Source organism: Carassius carassius, chromosome 9 (genome assembly GCF_963082965.1).
Source record: "Carassius carassius chromosome 9, fCarCar2.1, whole genome shotgun sequence".
Classification (NCBI taxonomy): domain Eukaryota; kingdom Metazoa; phylum Chordata; class Actinopteri; order Cypriniformes; family Cyprinidae; genus Carassius; species Carassius carassius.
The window spans coordinates 25,769,181-25,791,469 of NC_081763.1; the positions used below are offsets into that span (position 1 = coordinate 25,769,181).

At 36.5% G+C, this 22,289-nt stretch overlaps 2 protein-coding genes across 2 annotated transcripts; one reads left to right on the forward strand and one right to left on the reverse strand.

The window, feature by feature from the left end:
* Window positions 1-13,881: 13,881 nt before the first annotated feature.
* LOC132148640 (G-protein coupled estrogen receptor 1-like) lies at window positions 13,882-15,634 on the forward strand. The gene has a single exon (XM_059557342.1). It carries the CDS (start codon window positions 14,278-14,280, stop codon window positions 15,337-15,339), a length of 1,062 nt encoding a protein of 353 aa, XP_059413325.1. The 5' UTR covers window positions 13,882-14,277; the 3' UTR covers window positions 15,340-15,634.
* A 5,267-nt stretch (window positions 15,635-20,901) lies between these two features.
* Window positions 20,902-21,818, reverse strand: h3f3a (H3 histone, family 3A). The gene is made up of 3 exons (XM_059557343.1): window positions 21,655-21,818; window positions 21,419-21,572; window positions 20,902-21,289 (listed from the first exon to the last, which is right to left on the reverse strand). Exons 1-3 carry the CDS (start codon window positions 21,780-21,782, stop codon window positions 21,161-21,163), a joined length of 411 nt encoding a protein of 136 aa, XP_059413326.1. The 5' UTR covers window positions 21,783-21,818; the 3' UTR covers window positions 20,902-21,160.
* Between the last annotated feature and the right edge of the window lie 471 nt (window positions 21,819-22,289).

Here is a 22,289-nt window from a genome sequence, read left to right on the forward strand (position 1 = left end):
TTATATACTGACTCGCAGTGGGGGCACCTCTAGCCAACAGTATGTGTGTGTGATTATGTGTGTGCATGCCTGGAATCAAGCGAGCATGGTCATAGTAGACCGAGAGGCCCATTCAGGCCGCAGCACTGTGTGCAGTCTCTCCGAAGTGCCTGTGGTGTCCCCAAACCAAGCCACAAAACTCCTGTGGAAGAAGAACATTTTAGACATTCTGAGAATTGTTTTGGCTTCTGAACACCCCCGGCACAACATATCCATCTGCCACAACACAAGAACAACATTGTCCGATATGGAACAATGGATCCAGGGTGAGTATCGGAGTGTTAGACAAGGAACCAATCAGGAAACATGAACAATTCCATGCTGTTTGGCATGACACTCCCGAACTTTATCGTAAGTGTATTTCTTTAACCATTTTGTTTTTGTTACATGAAGGTCACATACTTGGAAGGCTTTGATTTTATTTTATTTTATTTTATTTTATTTTATTTTATTATTTATTTATTTATTAAGAAATCAAGCAAGACAATAACATTATTTAATTGTTTATTTATTTTGTTTCATTTCTTTTTATTTTATACACACTGGATGAAATCAAAGGAGACAATAACATTATATTATTTTATCATTTATTATATTATTAAGAGATTTTATTGTTTTATCCACATCCTAATTTAAAAAATATAAAAGCCATGTTAAATAAGAATTACATTTAAAAAACTGACAATCTAAACAAAGACAAATCATTCAAATATTTATTTTGTGAATTTTTGCTGCATTTTTGTTGAATATGTCCACTGCTGGACATTATGTGTGTGTGTGTGTGTGTGTGTGTGTGTGTGTGTGTGTGTGTGTGTGTGTGTGTGTGTGTGTGAAATTATGCCTGAAAAGTCATGAAGTTTGAAGAAAGATTATTTTCCACAGGGCCAACATTTATATTGTTAAAGAAACACCAGTAAATGTGCAACTGATAGTGTCTGGTGAAAAGCATTACAGACATATATTTTGTGTTTTTAGTCATTTTAATTTCAATAGATCCATCAGCTAAACTGTTCTTTGACTGGCCACATTTGTAATTACTTAAGAGGGGATGAAATTTGAGCTTAACCAAATCGAGGCACCGTTGCACTAAGAGCAGCCCTTTAATCTACTTTGAAGGGGACCTTTCATAATCATGTCACTGCCTCTGCATGCCTTCGCTTCATATATGCATGTTCAAACTCTTGTTTTTGCCAAAGCATGCAGAAATTGTTTTGTACACACAACCTAAACAAAACCCAGATTTGCTGGGTCTGCTAAATCCAGAACTGTCATAACACAGATCCGCTCAGCTGTTTTTCATTTTTACATCTGTATAGAATAAACCACATATGGACTGAATAAAATAATGGATGCCTTTCTCCATTAATAATTAAAGACGGGCAAAACAGGACCTTACTGTTTATCTCAAAAGCACAAGCCATAATCAATACACTTTCTCTTTTTGCAGCAATTGGTGCCAAGTAGTATATTGACCTCACCTCACACATCTCTCTGGAATATTTGATTCTGATTGGTCAATCACTGCATTCAGCAATTAGATATCAATATTCACATCCGTAGCAACAGTATAAGGCACTGCTTTCACATCTCGTATCTCACCACTGACTCGCGCTGTCATGTTTCATACAAATATAATCTTGTGTCTCAGATATTAACTGTAGTCAAAATTACCTTATATAGGATTTCAGTACTTATATTACTGTAATACTGTTGCAGCGTTTGCTTGTGTCTAGGCCGTTTGTTTTGTAAATTGTAATTGACAATTGTAATAAATTGTTTCTTAGTGAAAGACATCACAAAATCAGAACTGAACATTCTTATTTTTATGGAATATTGCAATGTTTATTATACATGATTGATGATGGACAAAATCAAGTTCCTTAGATTTAGTATTTTCTGAGAAGCTGATTTACTTGGTTATATGTCACAATGTAGGCAAGAAAAGATGATCACCATATTTTTTTACTTTAATTCTTGGCTGTACAGTAGTCTATATTTGTATCATGTGCTTTATCTTATGATGTTAAAAGCTAGTTCTAATCACTCAACAGGACGTGCTTTCTAGAGACAGGTGGACGAGGTAAATTACTAAATTACTAAAGTTTTACCTAGAAATCCACACCGGCATTGAAAGTTCAACATCCTGTTAGTATGTCCCGCCCAAAGAGAAGACAAGCGACAGCGACAGCTTTGTTTTTTAGTGATGCTGAAACAGCCCACGTTTATTCTCTTCATGGAACCTCTCATCATTCCAATGGCCTCAAAACATGACTTCACAGTTTCCTTAATCTGAAAGCCTCTGAATAATTAGTTCAAAGTCCACCGGCCCAAAGGCAAGAGGTTTGCACAACTGGTTTTAAATCCCACGTATTGGATAACACATCCCGAATAATGTTCTAACTCCGGACATGAGCTCAATTTACCCCTAAGAAACCGGGGTCTCTAATGTTCTCTGGTCTTGTTTCAAAGTAAACTTGGGTTGAGCTTAAAAAGTAATTGTTTTGCAGACCCCAGCTTAAATCGGCCACACTAGACCACCAAGGTTGCACATTTGGTTTATCTCTTAAACTTTTTGCTGTTTGACTTGGCTCTTGCCCAGATCTCTTACAGAAATTAGGACAACGATTCTTTTTGGAAGTTCAGGGTCACATCAGGCAATCCAACTCATTCAGTTAACACATTATGGTGAAACAACATACTGTATTCATATATATATAAAATACAATGACAGCCTGACTAAAAGATTTCAAACTATCAAATGGGTGACCCCTTTTCTATCTTTATGACATTATAAAAATGGGTCAGGAGCTTTGTATTTACATGTCTGGTTTACCCTACCCACCTCTATTCTATCCCCGATAAGCGTGTGAAAATGGGATGGGTCAATTCAGTCATGGGACCCAGATTTATCACTCTTTAGATAATGTTATCATTTTTCCACCAGAAATATCTATGACTGGCACATTGAATGCCTTAGGCGATTACACGCTCCCTTCCTCCTTTTGCACCATCAAAACGATCTGGCATGAACTGAATGCTTTGATAAATCAGACCCTGATGTGGAAAGACGGTCCAGCCTTGCTGGAGAGGCCCAGACTACAGCAGATGGCTGAAACCCAATCCTCTACACTCTCTGTATTTTTCTTCTTTGCAAATGTACCAGAGATTTGGAAATACAACAACAATGAAATCTTGGTGTCAGCATAAAGATCTAAGAACTGGACCATGGAAACCACACAGGGAAGAGTGGCCAGGATGGCTGTGTTGGACGCTGTGGTTGTGTGGGTTGGAAGGCAGGGAGTGGATGTCTTTTTTAAGTGAGAATGTCCCTTGTGTCCCTCTACTCAACGAGACAAGTGAGTCTCCACCAGACCACAGAAATGGAGCTCTAGAAGACATCATCTTGACACGATTTCTTTCTGTTAAGTGTTGTTTCCAAAAACACTTTGACATAGTAAACATATTTCATGTTTGCTCTCATAGCTCAATTTTTGGGTCAATATATCGTGACCTAAATGTTTACATGTTTCATAATAATGTTCCAGTCATCCAACATTGAAAATATCCATACATTTTACATGTACCTCTAGTAATGCATTAACACTCTCAGATTAGATAAACTACTTTTTCAGTCATGTGGATCAATAAAAAATGTACAGTATGGTCCATGGTCTGAGACGGAATTAAAAATCTAATTTGAACTTTGAAATAACCAGAACATTTAAGGATTCAAATATATATATATATATATATATATATATATATATATATATATATATATATATATATATATATATATAAATTTCATGATAAGTGGGAAAATTACTATATTATTAAAATATATTATTAATATATAGGCCCTAAATATTTAATCTTTGTTAAACTTTTAATAAATTGATGTAAAAAAGTGTACATTTCATGATTTTTATTAATTAGACATGCTTTTTAATTAATACAACTTAATTTAACTATTAAAAAAACAGTTATTGCTTTTTATTTAAATTTTTTTTTGATATTTTTTGTATTGTATTTGTATTTTTTATATATTTTATATATTATATATTTTATATATTTTTTGTATTGTATTTGTATTTTTTATATATATTTTTATATTGCTTTTTATTTGAAAAAGCAATACAGAACAATTAAATACAAAAAAATAAATAAAAAATAAAACAGAATTTTGAAAAAAATAAAACCAAATTTAGGAAAAAAAATTAAATGGATTTCATAGAGCCCAAACCCCCAGTTTGGGAACCACTGCTTAATGCTTTTAAATTGATACATTAATTGTGTTTTTATATAAAACCCAATGATTCCCAGCATGTTTTCCAGCATGATTTGAGGGGATCCAAACACCATCTTGAACAAACGGACATCTGTACGAAATTGTATTTATATGTATATATATATTTATTTAGTGGTTTCAGAAGTTTCACACACACACACACACACACACACACACATATATATATATATATGAAGAGTGTAACGAGACGAGACTGGGTTCACAAGACTGAGACGAGATGAGATTTTTAGACTTTTTTTAAAGAAATCCTCAATGATGAAATATATAGGGGAAAATAGTTTTTTATTCAACTGAAAAACACAAAATGCAAAAGATTTTGGTGCATTTTGAAATCAACTTGTACTTTATGAATAAAACATCTATTTTAAAAATGTGCACGTAATTGCACAAAAATTCTAAATAGTAAATAAAAATAGCATGAATATCCCTTTAAAATTCATTATTTAGTAAACTGATTTCCACTTTAATAATAATAATATATATATATATATATATATATATGTGTGTGTGTGTGTGTGTGTGTGTGTGTGTGTGTTTAAAACTTCTGAAACCACTAAATAAATATATATATACATATAAATACAATTTCATACAGATGTCCGTTTGTTCAAGATGGTGTTTGGATCCCCTCAAATCATGCTGGAAAACATGCTGGGAATCATTGGGTTTTATACAAATATGTTGAGTTCATGCACCTCATGTGCTGCTGTTTTTAAAGCAAAAATGTAAGTGAAAGTGAAGTGACATTCAGCCAAGTATGGTGACCCATACTCAGAATACGTGCTCTGCTTTTAACCCATCCAAAGTGCACACACACACAAACCATGAACACACAAACAGTGCACACACACCCGGAGCAGTGGGCAGTCATTCATGCTGCGGCGCCCGGGGAGCAGTTGGGGGTTCAGTGCCTTGCTCAAGAGCATCTAAGTCGTGTTATTGCCGGCCTGAGATTCGACCCCACAGAGAATTTGATATTTTTAGATATTTTGTACACAGCTTCAGCATATAGAGCCAGTTGGATAGCATCACATTTTGTTGGACAGTGAGTCACTGATTTTTACAGTAAAGCATTCAAAGTGAAAGGCTGATCATCAGTGTACTGTGTGAAATAAAATAAAAATATTATTAATATTAAAAAATAATACCAAAGTGAAATAAATAAACATAATAAAAGAGAAGCCTATCATCATAAACCACAGCTTTCAAATGAACAAAGAGAGAGAGGAAGAGGTCACAAAAGAGGTGTTTTCTTGTCACCCATACCCCGGGGTGCTGCAGTCGGGTGAGACAGCAGGGTGTCAGGCGCTGTGTTTTGCTGCTTGTTACTGAGGAGACAGCTGGAGCACAATGCTGGGCTCAGTTCCCACAGGTGCAGGACTCTGTCACAACAATCTCTGCACTGACTCGCTCAAGGCCACTGACCTTTATGAAAGCTTCTGCTCTCTTGTCTTGACCACTGAAAATAGCATCTGACCAAACCATTCAACAAAGCATTTGAACAGCTGATGCTAAAATGTTAATGTTGATGCATTCCCAGGGAATTTCATTCAAGTCACCTACAAAAAAGAAATTTGTTATTAAGGCAAAGAAAATGTTTTTTTTTTTTTTCGGAGACAATATATCCATAATTTACACTTTATCTCCACCCTGTGTTCAAAAAGAATATTGCAACAGGATGATCTTTCCGTTGAATGGACATTCAGAAACGTTTCTTTTCTATTTTTTATCCACAGCAGAATTGCAAATATGAAAGGGTCACAATGAGCATTTAATCTTTGTGCACTTCCCATGTGCTGACACTCCTTTCCTGACTTAACTCAGACACAGCATCTTCAAAAGAATCGCTAAAATATAGCAGAATAATTCACTGCAAAAACATGAAAATCCCTCAACACAATCCATTCATAAAGCTTCCTATTACAGTACAATGCTTGTTCTGGATCAAGTCAATGTCAGCTGCAGCTGCTTGATGCTAGACAGAGCTTTGTAGGCATTTTGGCACATTGCTTTAATCTTCATGTTAGCCATGTTTCCTGTGTTGTGAATTCATTTAGCTCTGGGTTGGATCCCATCACACTGTCCATGCTGCACTCAGAATTTGTCAGTGTATGCTGCATGTTTGCATGTTAAGGTGAGTACATACAAAAGATTACATGATCTTTTGATTACTAGATGTTATTGTTGTATTGGGGTTTTGAATACACAGACAAATCATAGGTCACAGGAGGGGGTGCTACTGATCAAATTATTTAGGAAAAGCATCAACATTCACAAACCACTGTCCAATGTTAATTTTAACAGAAAAGAATGCAACGAGCTGCAATCACAACTTTATAAATGGGAAATAGAAAGATTCTGATAGCACGTGAAGACAGCATAGAAGCTCTCTCGCTAGACACAGTGGAGTGCATTATTTGTTAACTTTGTGGTTTATTATTTTGAGTCGTATGGGACGCGGTAACACACGGCCCTCTCACAATATATTGCTGTACACATCTATCGCCTTTGCCGCTCAGAAATATTCACGCAATCATGCAGCACATATCGGAAGATCTTTAAAAAAGATTTATAATAAATATTTTAATTGCTATGTAAAAGGAATACTGCTGTAAAAATGCACCTTATTTGTTTAAAGTATTGGCAAACCAAATGTTATTACGCTTTTGTTAATATAGCAGTATTTTTAAATGAAAAAGTGCACAATATACTACTTTTGAATGGATTTTTAGTTTTGTGCATAACAATGTGATTAATTGCTCTTAAATATATATATATATATATATATATATATATATATATATATATATATATATATATATATATATATTTAAGAGCAATTAATGTGTGTGTGTTTTCCAATCTCGAATCCATCAACCCCTAACTTACCTGTGCTGTGTTGCTATGGTGATTCGTATAATTTCTTAAACTGTCAGTCAGTGGCTCACTTATTTTGTGTGGAGAACAACCCTTGTGAATAGATGCAGTAATACAGGTCCTTTCAATTCTCATTCAGTTGATTGTGTTAGATCAAACTCTCCTTTCAGTCAGTTATGATGCTACAGCACTATTTTTCAGTGTCTCTGAACAAGTGAACCAAAAGACAAGATTCGTTATTTAGTGCCCTTCGGCGTGTGTATGCGGAGTGTGTATCAACTAATTTGATGGATCTTCAGAGCTCACAGTAGGACTGTTTTTAGACAGAGTGCAGTTCCTAGAACATCACGCCACGCCATTAACACGTAAATGTGTGAGGTGAGGGAAGATTGTGACACTCAGTTTGCATTTAACACTAATACACGCAGTCTGTAGAGCACCAAGCTTCCACCACATGTTGCCACCCGACATATGTAATTACCTCCCTGCAGAGGGACACGGTATGGCAGTATAACTCATCAGTTGTTCCCGGCATCATAATGAATCAGTTCCCCTCCAGATTGTTCCATGTGTCCCTGTAAAAATTGCATTGATAGAAAGTTTAATAGAGGGAGACAAACAACAACTTCTATTTAAGAGCAACACCTCTGGGAAAATGTTACTTGGGAGCAGGTGAAGACTTTCGGACTGTAATTAAAAGCACAAGCATAAAAAAATAAATAATAATAATTCTTCAGGAATGAATCGCTTGTTCTATGAGGACTATTATCTAACTATCTGTTTAAATTTTATTTGACCTAAAATTAACAGCATATAAGGTAGCAAATTAGAAACTCATCAAATATCTGTAAATATTTCTGTTGTTCTTGTTAAATAACACAAAAAAAGAAAAAAAAGAAAGCTATACTGTCCAAAGGAAAAACTAATAAAATGAGAAAAACACATAACAGAATTACTAAACCTTAAACTAAGATTATAAAAAATAAAAGGTAATCCAAAATATTAAGGAATACAGCCATGATATATAAATAATACAAGAAAGAAAAAGAAGAAGAAGAAAAAAAACACTGTTAAATATCAGTAATTTTGAAATAATATGTTAAAGTGATTCATTCCATTTTAAGATTTAACTTTTATATTAAGAATTAATTTTAAGAAGTTCATTTTATTTAATTTATTTTAATGACCCCAAATCCAGTATTTAACTGTTTAGCACATTTCGCCTTCAACCTGACACAAACCTGATGTTTCAATGAAATTGTGACTCCCGGGAAGTGGACACTTGTAAATAATAATCTTCCATTTTCTCAATTTTTATGCAAATTATAATGTATTTATTAAACAGAATCATTTAACCCATTACCAAAGGTTTTTAAAAACAAATATATGAACAATCAAACAAATAGATGGGTTTGTAAGCTAATTTAAACTGTAAAACAAACAATTTTGAAGCAAAAGGTCACTTATGAAAGCAAAATAATGAAAAAAAGTATGTGCTGGATGCCTATATTTATAACTGCATTTCGAGCTGTTATTTTGATCATAACAAAAATGATATACCACGTGTTTTTATTATGTGCCAGTTAACTGTCAGTTAATTAGCATTCTAAAAATGACTGTTTAAACTAAAGTGTTTAGATCTTTAGAAGCAGAGCCCAGAAGCCAGTTGTGTTTTAATTCACAGCTTTGGCATTAAGCAGTGGGTTTGTTTCACTGCAGTGGTTTTCTCAGGAAGCTCTGCAGGTGGCATGCAGCGCTTAAAAGAGTTACAAGAATAAATTATTACTTTCATAAAGATAATGCACTTGGACATAATTCAAGGTGATCAAATTTGGTCCTCCTTTGCTTGACAGCAATACAAAAGATATATTTTTCTAAAGTAGTGCTGGCTAACTTCTTTTATCCTTCACTTGAAATTATGACCAGCAAAGGGTTATAGACCGGACCCAAGAGATCAGTTCCCCAGAGGCTTTCTCCAAAACTGAACGAAATCCAAAAAACAACTACAGACAGACAGACAGACAGAATGACTGACTGATTGACTGACTGACTGACTGACTGACTGATTGATTGGTTGATTGGTTGATTGGTTGATTGGTTGGTTGATTGGTTGATTGGTTGATTGGTTGGTTGATTGATTGATTGATTGATTGATTGATTGATTGATTGATGAACAATGTAAGCTGTTCAGTAAATCACTTTTATAGGTTTCTATCCACTCTATAAGAGCTAGCAAAGCCATTTGTACATTTGTATGGGTCTGGATTCCGGTGACATTCACTTCCAGTTATTTTTAGCTGTACAAAACAGCTCATTCTTCTTCTTGATACTGTAAACTGCAGTGTCATAGCATATTATTTTAATGTATTATCTTAATTATGAACACACTGGTTTGTAGTGCAAACAGTTTTACCGTTGTTATTCTTCTTGTTATTTCCCTACAGCAGCTAATGAACCGGAAGTCTCACAGAAAAATCGTTCCTCCGTTTTGAAAAATAACGTGGATGGTTCTATATATCTGTTGACTTTCAAGTCTGAATTGTTCTTTCTGTGATATCAAAGAGGATTCATACGGACAGCCTGACAGGGATTCATTACAGACAGCCTCACCGAACCATTGACTTGGTTGTTCTACACAAACCTCTTTGAAGACGAATAGTTGACGGCACATAAAAGAGCCTTCGAGCTTTCTGTAAACCCATCTTGACGCAGAGAGGCTGATAAGGTGAACAGAATCCATCCCTGTTCAGAAAAAATCGAATTACAAACATAATAGTTTGTGACTCAGTAATCTCAAAAGCTTTGCTGCCCCTCATTCTCCAAGCAAAGGGTCATTTCAGTTCTCCATCTAACACTGTACTGCACGATTAACTTCTCACACAATCTTATTATGAATAGTTTCCATTCTCTCAGAGATGTTGTAACATAAATGACACAGTTGTCGATTATTCATCATCAAAATCATTGCATCAGGGACGTCTCATCCCAGGTCTGGAGCATTTAAATGAACCTGCCCTTGTGAATCTTCGTCTACAATTAGACTAATGAGCACTAGTGTCATGGATGTCTCAGCAGTTGAAACAGAGATGAAATGAGTCGCGACAGCGGCCATATGTCCTGTGCTAGGTAACAGCCATTGGTGGGTCTCCTGCTATTGATGCTGTCCACAAGTGTGCGGTCGTGCTGAAGAAAGTCAGAGCTGAGAGGAGAGAGAGAAGAGAAGGAGGAGGTAGAGGGGTGGCTAGTGAACTAGTGGCCACAAAGGAGGGAAGCTGTAGTTATATTCTTCTCTGGACCTTCTTTCTGACAGCATCCAGTTGTCTTATAACAGTAGGTGGCGCAGACAGTGGATCTTGTCCTGGTAAAAGAATTACAAATTTGTAGCAACTCTACACTGACTGCATCACAAGCCCTCGTGAATAAAGTGAGTGACTTTTGACTCTCTTATTTTCTATTCATGGATTTTATTAATTAATAATACTTTTGAGAGAAGTAAACGAGTCGCATAATTGCTTAGTTACTAGACATTACGTTTATTTGTGGGATAAAACCAGTTGAAAAGTCTAAAACGGATAGAAAATTGTGTGTGTGTGTTTTCTTCAATGCTGGTGTGCTGGTGTTTCCAACAGGCTTCTTGAAACAAATGTTTTGTCATTATAGACTTACATTCTTTATATTCAGGTACCTGAGAGCCCAATGCTATATGTGACCCTGGACCACAAAACCAGTCAGAAGCTGCACGGGTATATTTGTAGAAATAGCTAACAATACATTGTATGGGTTAAAATGATAGATTTTTCTTTTATGCCAAAAATCTTTAGGATATTAAGTAAAGATCTTGTTCTATCAAGATGTTTTGTAATATCATATATTGATGTTTCAAAAATGTATTATCATTAGTTACATGCATTGCTAAGGACTTAAAATTTGATTTTCTTCTCTTTCTTAGCACCCTCAGATTCCAGATTTTCAAATAATTGTATCTCAGCCAAATATTGTCCTGTCCTAATAAACCCTACATCAGTGGAAAGCTTATTATATAAATCTCAATAAAAAATAAATAAATAAAATAAATTACCCCATAACTGCTTTTGTGGTCCAGGGTCACATATGTGTTCAAATTAACCTTTGAACCCTCGTCAAAGTAGTCGTACAGGAAAAAATACTCTTTAAAAATGTAAAATGTAAAAATGTTGCGGTTTCCTTCAGAAAAAAAGACAACAAAACAAATCAAAGTAAACTCGTTGGAATGTACTGCTAATGTGTGTCAGGATTATTAATGTTAACTAAAACTATTATAATAATAATAAAAAAGATAAAATATACTTATTATATAAAGTTATATATATACTTAAAATATAAACTTAAAAAACATAAATGAGAATTAGAAATATTGCCTTTAAATATATGTTGAATAACTAAAATGTATACAACTCAAATAAAGCTAAATATAAATATTACAAATAATGAAAATCTAAAGTAAAATTAAAACTGGAAATATAAAATTTAATAAATACTATAAACAACATAATACAACGTCATGATGTATCATGAAAATGTATTGTGTTTGTTTTATATCTGGGTTCTGTCAGTCCCTAAGTATGAGTAACATGTAAAATTTGGTAATGAAAGTTATGAAATATCAACTTGATTCTATGAGCTATTGAAATGGCCATGCAGTCTCTCATAACCCAAACAGAAAATGACGATTAACTCTCTTAATCAAGACTATTTTGGTCAACCGGCTTCACCAGAAAGACTACGCTGGTCGACCTGCTTCACCTGTTTAGTTTTGTATTAGAATAGCATGACTATGCTGGTGCACCTGCTAGACCAACACCAAAGCACCATGAACCAGAATAAACCAGCCTGGAACATCATGCAGATTCATGCTAGTGTAAGGCGGTCTTTTCAACAGGTGCACTAATTTCACAGATTCACTGCAGAGAATAGTTCAAATAGTTGATAAAGAAGTCATTATCTTTGTTGACTCTCTCTCTTTCTCTCTCTCACACACACACACACACACACACACACTTTTTCCAAATGAGCCTTTCAATGACCTGGGTGCTTGTCTGCTGTTGATGTGACTACTCCATCACTAATAAATTGACAAATTGCTCGTGTCATTTTGCATCTGTGAGTAAACGTGCAGATTCCTTTTTGGGAAAGAATTATATTGTCCTACAGGGTCTTTTGAAGGAGATGTAATTTTAGGCAATAACAAATGTTCCTTTATCTATTATGCAGTGATCTTGTCTGAATGGGTCTGCAGTTGAGAATGAATTACAGCTACAGAATCAGACTAAGACTCTCACAGTTCTGTTTGTTATGATGAAACCAAGCCTTACATAATTTTGTTAGTTTATATTTGTTTAGTTTAATGGGCACTTAATATACCATACAAATATTGTGTTCAAACAGTATATATATATATATATATATATATATATATATATATATATATATATATATATACAGAATAAAATTATTAAGAGAAACTTTAAAGTGACATATTTTTCTAAATATATATATATACTTTTCCTACATTTTAATTGAGAGATAAGTATTGCAAACTGTCAATCAACGCGTGAATATTGCTTTTGATTGCATTGTGCATGGGTTGTCAAAACCATTAACAGTGTCCAAATATCCAAACCTTTATGCTCATAATAAGCCATCTATAAAATACTGAAAATAAGTGGTCTAATTTTGGAAAACTGGCTGCACTTCTTAGACTTTTCTGCATTTTGCCGACCCGTTTCATTGGGAATTTATTCCGGGCTGATTCTTTTAAAAGGTTAAAGTATTTCAAGTCCAGACAGCCCACACAGACCTTATTAAATCACTGGGCTTCTTTCTCGATACAAATATATGGTAATTATTGCATAATGAGCATTTTAATTAGCATGGAAGCATTGGATTTAATTCATTATACATTATTATTCATGATATACATGATACTGTGGCATATTCATCTGATATTACTATTATAATGAGATTCTATTTTCTTTTGACACTTGTTAACTCCATGTCAGTGGAAACTCATTACAGTTCACTACCTTGGACAGTCTTTCTCTTCAAAAGCACAATGCATGAGTGTAGTAAAAATCAGTTCTTAATGAAGAGTTATCTAATGCAGTTAGCCTATTCCTGAGGGGAAAATCTAATATTGTATCTATCCCTATGAAACAGTTATAAGCCTGCTGTTTTACTCTTTAATAGTTGTGAGTTCAGCACATGTGTATGACAGCTCAGGGTGCTTCAATGCATCTGTTTAAGACATTGCTTTGCATTTTAATAAGCTTGTAGACACTCAATCCTTAAGGTGAATCAATTAAAAACTGGTATGAGGGCTGCAAAAGCAGATATTTAACATAATACTTGAATTGAAGTAAACAGTTCACCTACATTTTTTAAAATTAAGTTAAGTAAATTAAGTTAAATAAAGTTTTTAGTGATTTTGTCCATTCAGCGAAAGGTCGGTTGGCTGTTTTGGACTCCACTGATTTTCATTACATGGACAATAACATATATCTAGTCATACATGTTTTGAATTACAGAACTGAATAAATGATGACAAAATGTTTTGTTCTTCAGATATTATCTTCCTCCTTTCTCTCTCGCTTGATCAGGTGTCACAGTGGTGGGTTATTGGTGCACTAAGAAAATCATGCTCATGGACTGGAGGCGACCAAACTGCACTGGATTAAACACGTGTGGAGAGCAAAGTGTGCAAAAGAAAAAAAGGAAGCACAATCCCTAAGGAGTGGCTCTTGGTGTTGTTGCCATGGATCACACAAGCCCAGGCAGCCTCCACAGCTGAGAGACTGTCCTGAAAATGGAGGTCTTCAACCCTGGCTGCATCTCCAGTGGCGAAACTGTCTGGGTGGAATCTATCAAATCTTGAGCGCCTGCTCGTAAACAACCAGACACCATCAAAATACGAATGGAGGCTTAATGAAGGGTGCTCTCTACAAGGCAAACTGGGCACTGACACAAATGAAGTATGTAGCATCATTCACAGCATCTAAAACAGAGACTCTGCCAGTATGGAAGAACAGACTACCACTGTGATTCAGATTTACGTAAATGACACTGAGCAGTTCAATGCTTCGTATGACTTCAACCTAACCGATGTGAAAGAAAGCATAGACACCTATGAGTTTTACGTTATCGGCCTGTTTCTCTCCTGCCTATACACCATATTACTGTTCCCCATTGGCTTCATTGGGAACATCCTAATTTTGGTGGTCAACCTCAACCACAGGGACAAGATGACCATCCCTGATCTGTACTTCGTCAACCTGGCCGTGGCGGACCTTATTCTGGTGGCGGACTCTCTCATTGAGGTCTTCAATCTCAATGAGAAATACTATGACTACGCCGTCCTCTGTACCTTCATGTCGCTGTTCCTCCAGGTGAACATGTACAGCAGCATCTTCTTCCTGACATGGATGAGTTTCGACCGATACATTGCTCTTGCTAACTCTTTGTGCAGCAGTCCACTGCGAACCATGCAGCATGCTAAACTCAGCTGCAGCCTCATCTGGATGGCCTCCATCCTGGCTACTTTGCTTCCTTTCACCATTGTGCAGACACAACACACTGGCGAGGTGCACTTCTGCTTCGCTAATGTCTTTGAGATCCAGTGGCTCGAGGTGACGATTGGATTTCTGGTGCCCTTCTCCATCATCGGCCTGTGCTACTCCCTGATCGTCCGCACCCTCATGCGGGCCCAGAAGCACAGGGGACTGTGGCCGCGCCGGCAGAAGGCCCTGCGCATGATTGTGGTGGTGGTGCTGGTGTTCTTCATTTGCTGGCTGCCTGAAAATGTTTTCATTAGCATCCAGCTGCTCCAAGGCACAGCAGACCCGTCGAAACGCAGCGACACCACACTGTGGCACGACTACCCATTGACTGGACATATCGTCAACCTGGCCGCATTCTCCAACAGCTGCCTAAACCCGATCATTTACAGCTTCCTCGGGGAGACGTTTAGGGACAAGCTGCGCCTTTTCATCAAGAGGAAGACCAGCTGGTCTGTGGTTTACCGCTTCTGTAATCATACATTGGATTTGCACATCCATGTCAGGAGCGAGTCTGAAGTGTAGCACAGGTGTGGCGACCTGTAATTCCTGAAGTTGACATATGCCTTGCCTTGCTTTCCAGAACTTGATCATGAATTGACAGAGAGATCTTTGGGTAAGCTTGACGCCGTGAACACTGCCTAATTCTTAAAGTCGGCTGAGCAAAACAAGGATTATTCACCTGATCATGAAGTGGATTATAAAACGCAGATGCAGAGTTTGACTTATGGCTACCTTGTACAGAATACGACAACATGTCACAATGAAGATGATATTCTCTGAGTCCATTTTAAGGCAACAAATAAATTCATGGAAGCATATGCAACCCATTTCTCATCTGAGTTATTGTTACAAATATTCTCCTTTTCATATATTAATGCTACTGACATTGATACAATCAACAACTTAATCTGTTCTGCTTCAAGACTGAATAAATGCATATTTTGTAGGATTTTTCATTGAGGACACCTTCAGGGGGATGCTAAAAACGTGAGAATCTTTTGACATATTCAAGAGCATGAGATTTACTCCCAGCCAATTTTAGGGATTCCATAAACAATGGTAAATAGCACTAATGCTTGAAAACGTAAAGTTCATCGCTCTAGGTTAACACAAATACATCATTAGGGAAACATTCAAGTAAATTCAGTTCAATGCAAGCATATTTGGTGGATTACTGCTCATTTGGACAAGTGTTAGTGACACTAAACCCAGGTGTTGGCTCCTGTTTCCAGCATATAATGCAGTGACTTCGGAAATGTGATGTCCAGCACAGCGGTTTACCTGATCCAGAGTTACTTGTTGGATTCCCATTCCACTTATTTTCTCATGAGTGCTCTCTATCATCAAAACAAGTAGAGATTGCTGTAGATTGCTTTGAACTGTATAGGGGGTAACTCCAATAAGGTCTAATACATTAAGAAACAAAGTGTCCACTGTCAAGACTGTATGGATATTAAAGCAACGCTTTGTAAATTGTCTGTATTCAAAATTTGCAAAATGTATCCAATAAGCGAGTACATCATAAATTCATCTACCAAACCGCCTTTTTTGTCTTATCCCAAATCACTACGGTACATTTATAATAAGTGATTATTTTGGGACTATTGTAGCCTGTTTGGGTCGTCACCGCTGGGGAGTAACACATACCTGCGAGAATCACCATATACTTGGAGAAGTAGCTCCGGTTAGAATGTTCTTCCGTGGGATGCGTGCAGTTCTGTTTATTAACCGCTAGATTGCCAAAATGTATATACAGGTGCATCTCAGTAAATTAGAATGTTGTGGAAAAGTTCATTTATTTCAGTAATTCAACTCAAATTGTGAAACTTTGTATTTAATAATTTCAAAGCACACAGACTTCAGTAGTTTAAGTCTTTGGTTCTTTACATTGTGATGATTTTGGCTCACATTTAACAAAAAACCGACCAATTCAATTTCTCAACAAATTAGAATATGGTGACATGCCAATCAGCTAATCAACTCAAAACACCTGCAAAGGTTTCCTGAGCCTTCAAAATGGTCTCTCAGTTTGCTTCACTAGGCTACACAATCATGGCGAAGACTGCTGATCTGACAGTTGTCCAGAAGACAATCATTGACACCTTTCACAAGGAGGGTAAGCCACAAACATTAATTGAAAAATAAGCTGGCTGTTCACAGAGTGCTGTATCCAAGCATGTTAACAGAAAGTTGAATGGAAGGAAAAGGTGTGGAAGAAATAGATGCGCAACCAACCAAGAGAACCGCAGCCTTTAATGACTGTCAAGCAAAATCGATTCAAGAATTTGAGTGAACTTCACAAGGAATGGATTGTGGCTGGAGTCAATGCATCACGAGCCACCACACACAGAAGTGTCAAGGAATTTGCTGAACCACAGACAACGTCAGAGGCGTCTCACCTGGGCTAAGGAGAAGAAGAACTGTACTGTTGCCCATTGGTCCAAAGTCGTCTGGAAGAAGGGTGAAGCAGCTCACAGCCCAAGTTGCTTGAAGTCTAGTGTTAAGTTTCCACAGTCTGTGATGATTTGGGGTGTAATGTCATCTGCTGGTGTTGGTCCATTGTGTTTTTTGAAAACCAAAGTCATTGCACCTGTTTACCAAGAAATTTTGAAGCACTTCATGCTTCCTTCTGCTGACGTACCAGCATTTTGAAGATGACGATTTCATTTTCCAGCAGGATTTGGCACCTGCCCATACTGCCAAAAGCACCAAAAGTTGGTTAAATGACCATGTTGTCAAGAGGAAAATGAGAAACAAGAGACCAAAAAATGCAGATGAGCTGAAGGCCACTGTCAAAGAAACCTGGGCTTCCATACCACCTCAGCAGTGCCACAAACTTACCACCAACATGCCACGCCGAATTGAGGCAGTAATTAAAGTAAAAGGAGCTCCTACCAAGTATTGAGTACATGTAAATTAACATACTTTCCAGAAGGCCAACAAATCACTAAAAACATTTTTTTATTGGTCTTATAAAGTTTTCTAATTTGTTGAGTGGGTCTTTGCTAAATGTGAGCCAAAATCATCACAATTAAAAAAAAACAATTACTTCAGACTAGTTCAGTCTGTGTGCATTGAATTTATTTAATACATGAGTTTGATAAATAATGAGAAATAAATTAACTTTTCCACAACATGCTAATTTATTGAGATGCACCTGTAGTGTTGCTTTCATATGGATACACAATAAGACTTGAAATGATTGTGTCACTGTTCAAAATGTGTCGGGATGATTTAAGGATCATTTAAATGTACAGTACTTTCGTATAGAGATATTACAAATGATAACAAGAGCGTCTTGATAACAGGAAGCTGATATTCTCCCCTAGAGTGAGCCCTCTCATGCCCAGGGCTAAAACAATATATGACTCAAATTATTTATTAACACAGTGGCAGTCTGAGGGCTTTTTCCCAAGTACAACTGAACAAAGATAAACAAATACAGGAAAATGAGGAATTAAAAATGATAATAATGATCTCAAAGCTGGTCCCTTGAGATTTTTTGTTTTGTTATCATATCATTGATCATACAAAATGATCAATATAATGATTTGGGTTAAACTTGGTGCAATGCATTTCAGCCTGAGAAAGCAGAATGAATAAATAAATATCCCAATTTTCACAATAAATTATAAAATGGTTGTCAATTTTGTAATAAGACCACTAGGTAACTCTTAGTTTGAAGAAAGCTGTCTGTTACACAAGAAGGGTGAGGGGATATTTATGCATAACTGATTTATTCCCTTCTTAATATAACAATTTTTTGGTTTAGTTTATGCCACAGTTAAATCACTTATCGCTTATTATATTTAGAAGTAGTTAAATAACTAAAACTGAGCAAAAGCACTTAAATATGAATAAAACGGAAATAAAATTTGGAAATATCAAAATTCAAATAAAAGTATTAAATACTGTACTGGCATATAAATAATACTCACTGCTCTGGAGACAAGTTATGAAAACATTGAGATCAATGGAGAAAATGCTTGTTGATCTGAAACCCATTTGTTGCTTTTTGACATACTTTTGATAAAATGTATGTCGCAGCATGTATCAGTTGCAACTGCGATAATGTAACTGTGGTTGATAATCACAAGTGTATATCATTATGGAGTGCTGGGTGCTGCAGAGAAATTGGTTAATATAGACCAGCGCATCAGAACATGCAGTTCTTCCGTAGTCTGCAAGAAGAAAAAAGTACAAAAATAAAAATAAGACAGCCTGGCAAAACCAAGAAATGTTTTTCCAGCTGTAAGAGCTCAGCCTGGGAAAAATATGTAAGCATTGTTTGAATAACTTTTAATGAATTTGTAAAGATATCACCAGGAAAATTAACAGATTTACTCTGTAAAGTTGCATATTATAAAAATCAACCCACACATAAAGAGAGAAACAAAAGAGTGACTTGGGAAACTTGTGTCTCGGACAGATCTATAGGGCATGGGTAAGGTTGTGTGCCTCTAACCGAGATTTGAGAATCCATGACGAGAACAGCCTTAGGATGTGAGCATCACAGAAAGATAGAGACACGTGAAACAATGACAGACAACAGAGCTGAAATCTGGACCCCCAGGATCCATCCCCTGGGAAAGAGTCAGCGAGACATGATAATCTCGTATCTGTATAAATACAAATAAATAGACACGGGACGATTCTGAGAAAGACAAGAGCAAGAGGTGAGGGAGAGAGGGTGAGACAGAGACTGTGAGAAGAGTGTGTGTCTGCAGCTGGGACCGGAGCAGGGCTCAGGGTTGAAGGGGCTGACGTCATTGCGTCCTAGCGCATATGTTTGTCCCAGTTGTCTATGAGATTATTCTTTTGATGCGGTTGAATGAATCTACTAATCAGAACTCATGCTGTTTTACGGTTTCCAGTGTTTACATGCTTCCGGTCTGTACTCACACACACAAACAAACAATAAAAACCTCAAATATACTTTCAAAATAGATATATGAGCACAAAAGAATCATGTCAAAATAATTCATATTTTACAAAAAAAAAAAAAGGCATATAAATATTGTGGTTTATAATAGAATGATAAGCTGAAAGCTTATAAAACCAACACCAAAGGGACGACTGCCTTTAGTCAAAGGTAATTAAAGTAGAATTAATGCATATGCTTAGGGAATATGAGTTTGAATAAAATATCTGATCCACAATTACATTTACATATTAAAATCTTCTCTTGAAAAAAAAAAAAAAAAAAGAACTGAGGCAATTTGGGTAACATCAAGCGTTCAAACAGCTTTGAATAGGTGTCTTATAAGAGTGCAGCTCTTCTGAATGTATAATGACTCAAAATAAATACGTCGACCTAATATGGTACGGACTAAACCACATTTACATATTTGGGAAAAAAAATAGTAATAAAAAAAGGAGGGCGCCCATGTAGATAATACAAGTAAAAGTCGACAGCAACACACAAAAATTTAAGCATTGTCGACTTGAGTAACATATTAAGCAGCTTCCTTAAATGCTAAATGTATGCGGACCCCAAAGAAATGTGTAGTCTGTCAGTACCTAATAAAAAACTAAAGCTAGCATACTCAATACCGCACATTAGAGCCTACTTACAAATGAAACCGTTTTGATTGGCATGCTAAATCGTTGTCATGACCTCATTGCAGGTTCAATTTGGCAGGCAACGTCCAGCTACCGCGGTTTTGCCCAATAATGATAAGTGCATATAATTGCAACAATCTCATGCTACATATAAATGTAATTTGCTAGTGCTATCAAATAAGGTGTATTCAGCGTATAATGTATAGATACCGAGTTATACTGTAGCACACCACATTTTAACAGAGAAAATAAAAACCACACCCCTAGATGTAATTTGATGACAGACTGTGGTTAAAGTTGTAAATTGCGCCTAAATGATACGAATATGCCCTCTTGTGGTGAAAAGAGGGCTTTGCGATAATTAAAGTCTTACATATTTACACTATCAACTTTAATGAACAGACAAAACAGATGATAATGTTCCAGTCACATTGGTCATAAGAGACTTATGTAGCTGTAATTCTACCATCCTGCAAGTCTCAATTAAAAACCAGAGCACATTCAAGAGACCAAATCACACCGTTTTGAGGTAGAATAATTTTTATTTACAACCCATTGATCCGTGTAAAAGATAACTGATAAATACATTAAAGCATGCAACTAAAGCTGCTTCACGATGAGCTCTACAATGGTTAATCTAGACACTCACTTTAAAAACCTGAGTCTGTAAGGAAATGATTTACAAAATGACTCCAATGTACAAATCCATTGCTTTTACTTTGAGTGTTTCTCATTAAAAGTTAAAATAAAAAACGAAAAACATTTTTAAGTGAAATGAAAATTAGGCCCTCTCTCCTCGGATTCGCCTTGCAAGCTGGATATCCTTGGGCATGATCGTGACCCTCTTGGCATGAATGGCGCACAAGTTAGTGTCCTCAAACAGACCAACAAGGTAGGCCTCACTTGCTTCCTGATCATTTAAAAAATAAAAAAAAAGAGGGAAACAGTTAATGTTAGAGTTTGCAGAAACTTTGAACATAGTGTGTCATATTGTGACTCAGTCATGGAATAAATCTCAACCACAATAGTCGCCACACACCTGGAGAGCCCCAATGGCTGCGCTCTGGAACCTCAGGTCAGTTTTGAAGTCCTGCGCAATCTCCCGAACCAGACGCTGAAACGGCAACTTGCGGATGAGCAACTCTGTTGACTTCTGATAACGACGGATCTCTCTCAGAGCAACAGTTCCAGGCCTAAAGCAGAGGAGAAGGGGGGAAAAAGGTGTGATTTACCAGTGATGAGCCACTTTACCAGGTATGTGCACCTCATCCTCACCTGTATCTGTGGGGCTTCTTGACTCCTCCGGTAGAGGGCGCGCTCTTCCTGGCGGCTTTGGTCGCCAGCTGTTTTCTTGGCGCCTTTCCTCCAGTTGATTTACGCGCGGTCTGCTTGGTACGAGCCATTGTTTCTCAGTCTCTGTAATTAAAAACAAAACACACTTTGACACGGAATTCTTCCAGTTTCAAAGTCAAACGGTTACTTAAAATGGCGGTATCATCCGGGTCTTGCGCTTTGCTTTTACCACTTCCGTTCCAGAGCCGCAGCCGCTTAAAGGGCATAAAATCGCACTTCACAAGATGTACAACATTGAGAGTCTACAATACATTTTAAACTAATATTAAGCAACTACATTTTACGCACAACCGGTCTTGGGCAATCAAACGAGCGCCGCGTATGTAGATCTACATCAGATATAAACGCAGTTCTAGCTCCCGCTCATCAGTCTCTATCTGCAGAAGACACGGTTCTTCTCAAATGCTGCAGATTAAACACAGTCCCAACACGAAACTCACCCTCAACCAGAAATATGGCAGGTGCATAATTTAGAAAAAGCGGGAAATGTGCATAGGCACAAGGGAAAGTTATTTGAACACAGCATCCCGAGAAATTAACCGGCAACTCGACCCTTT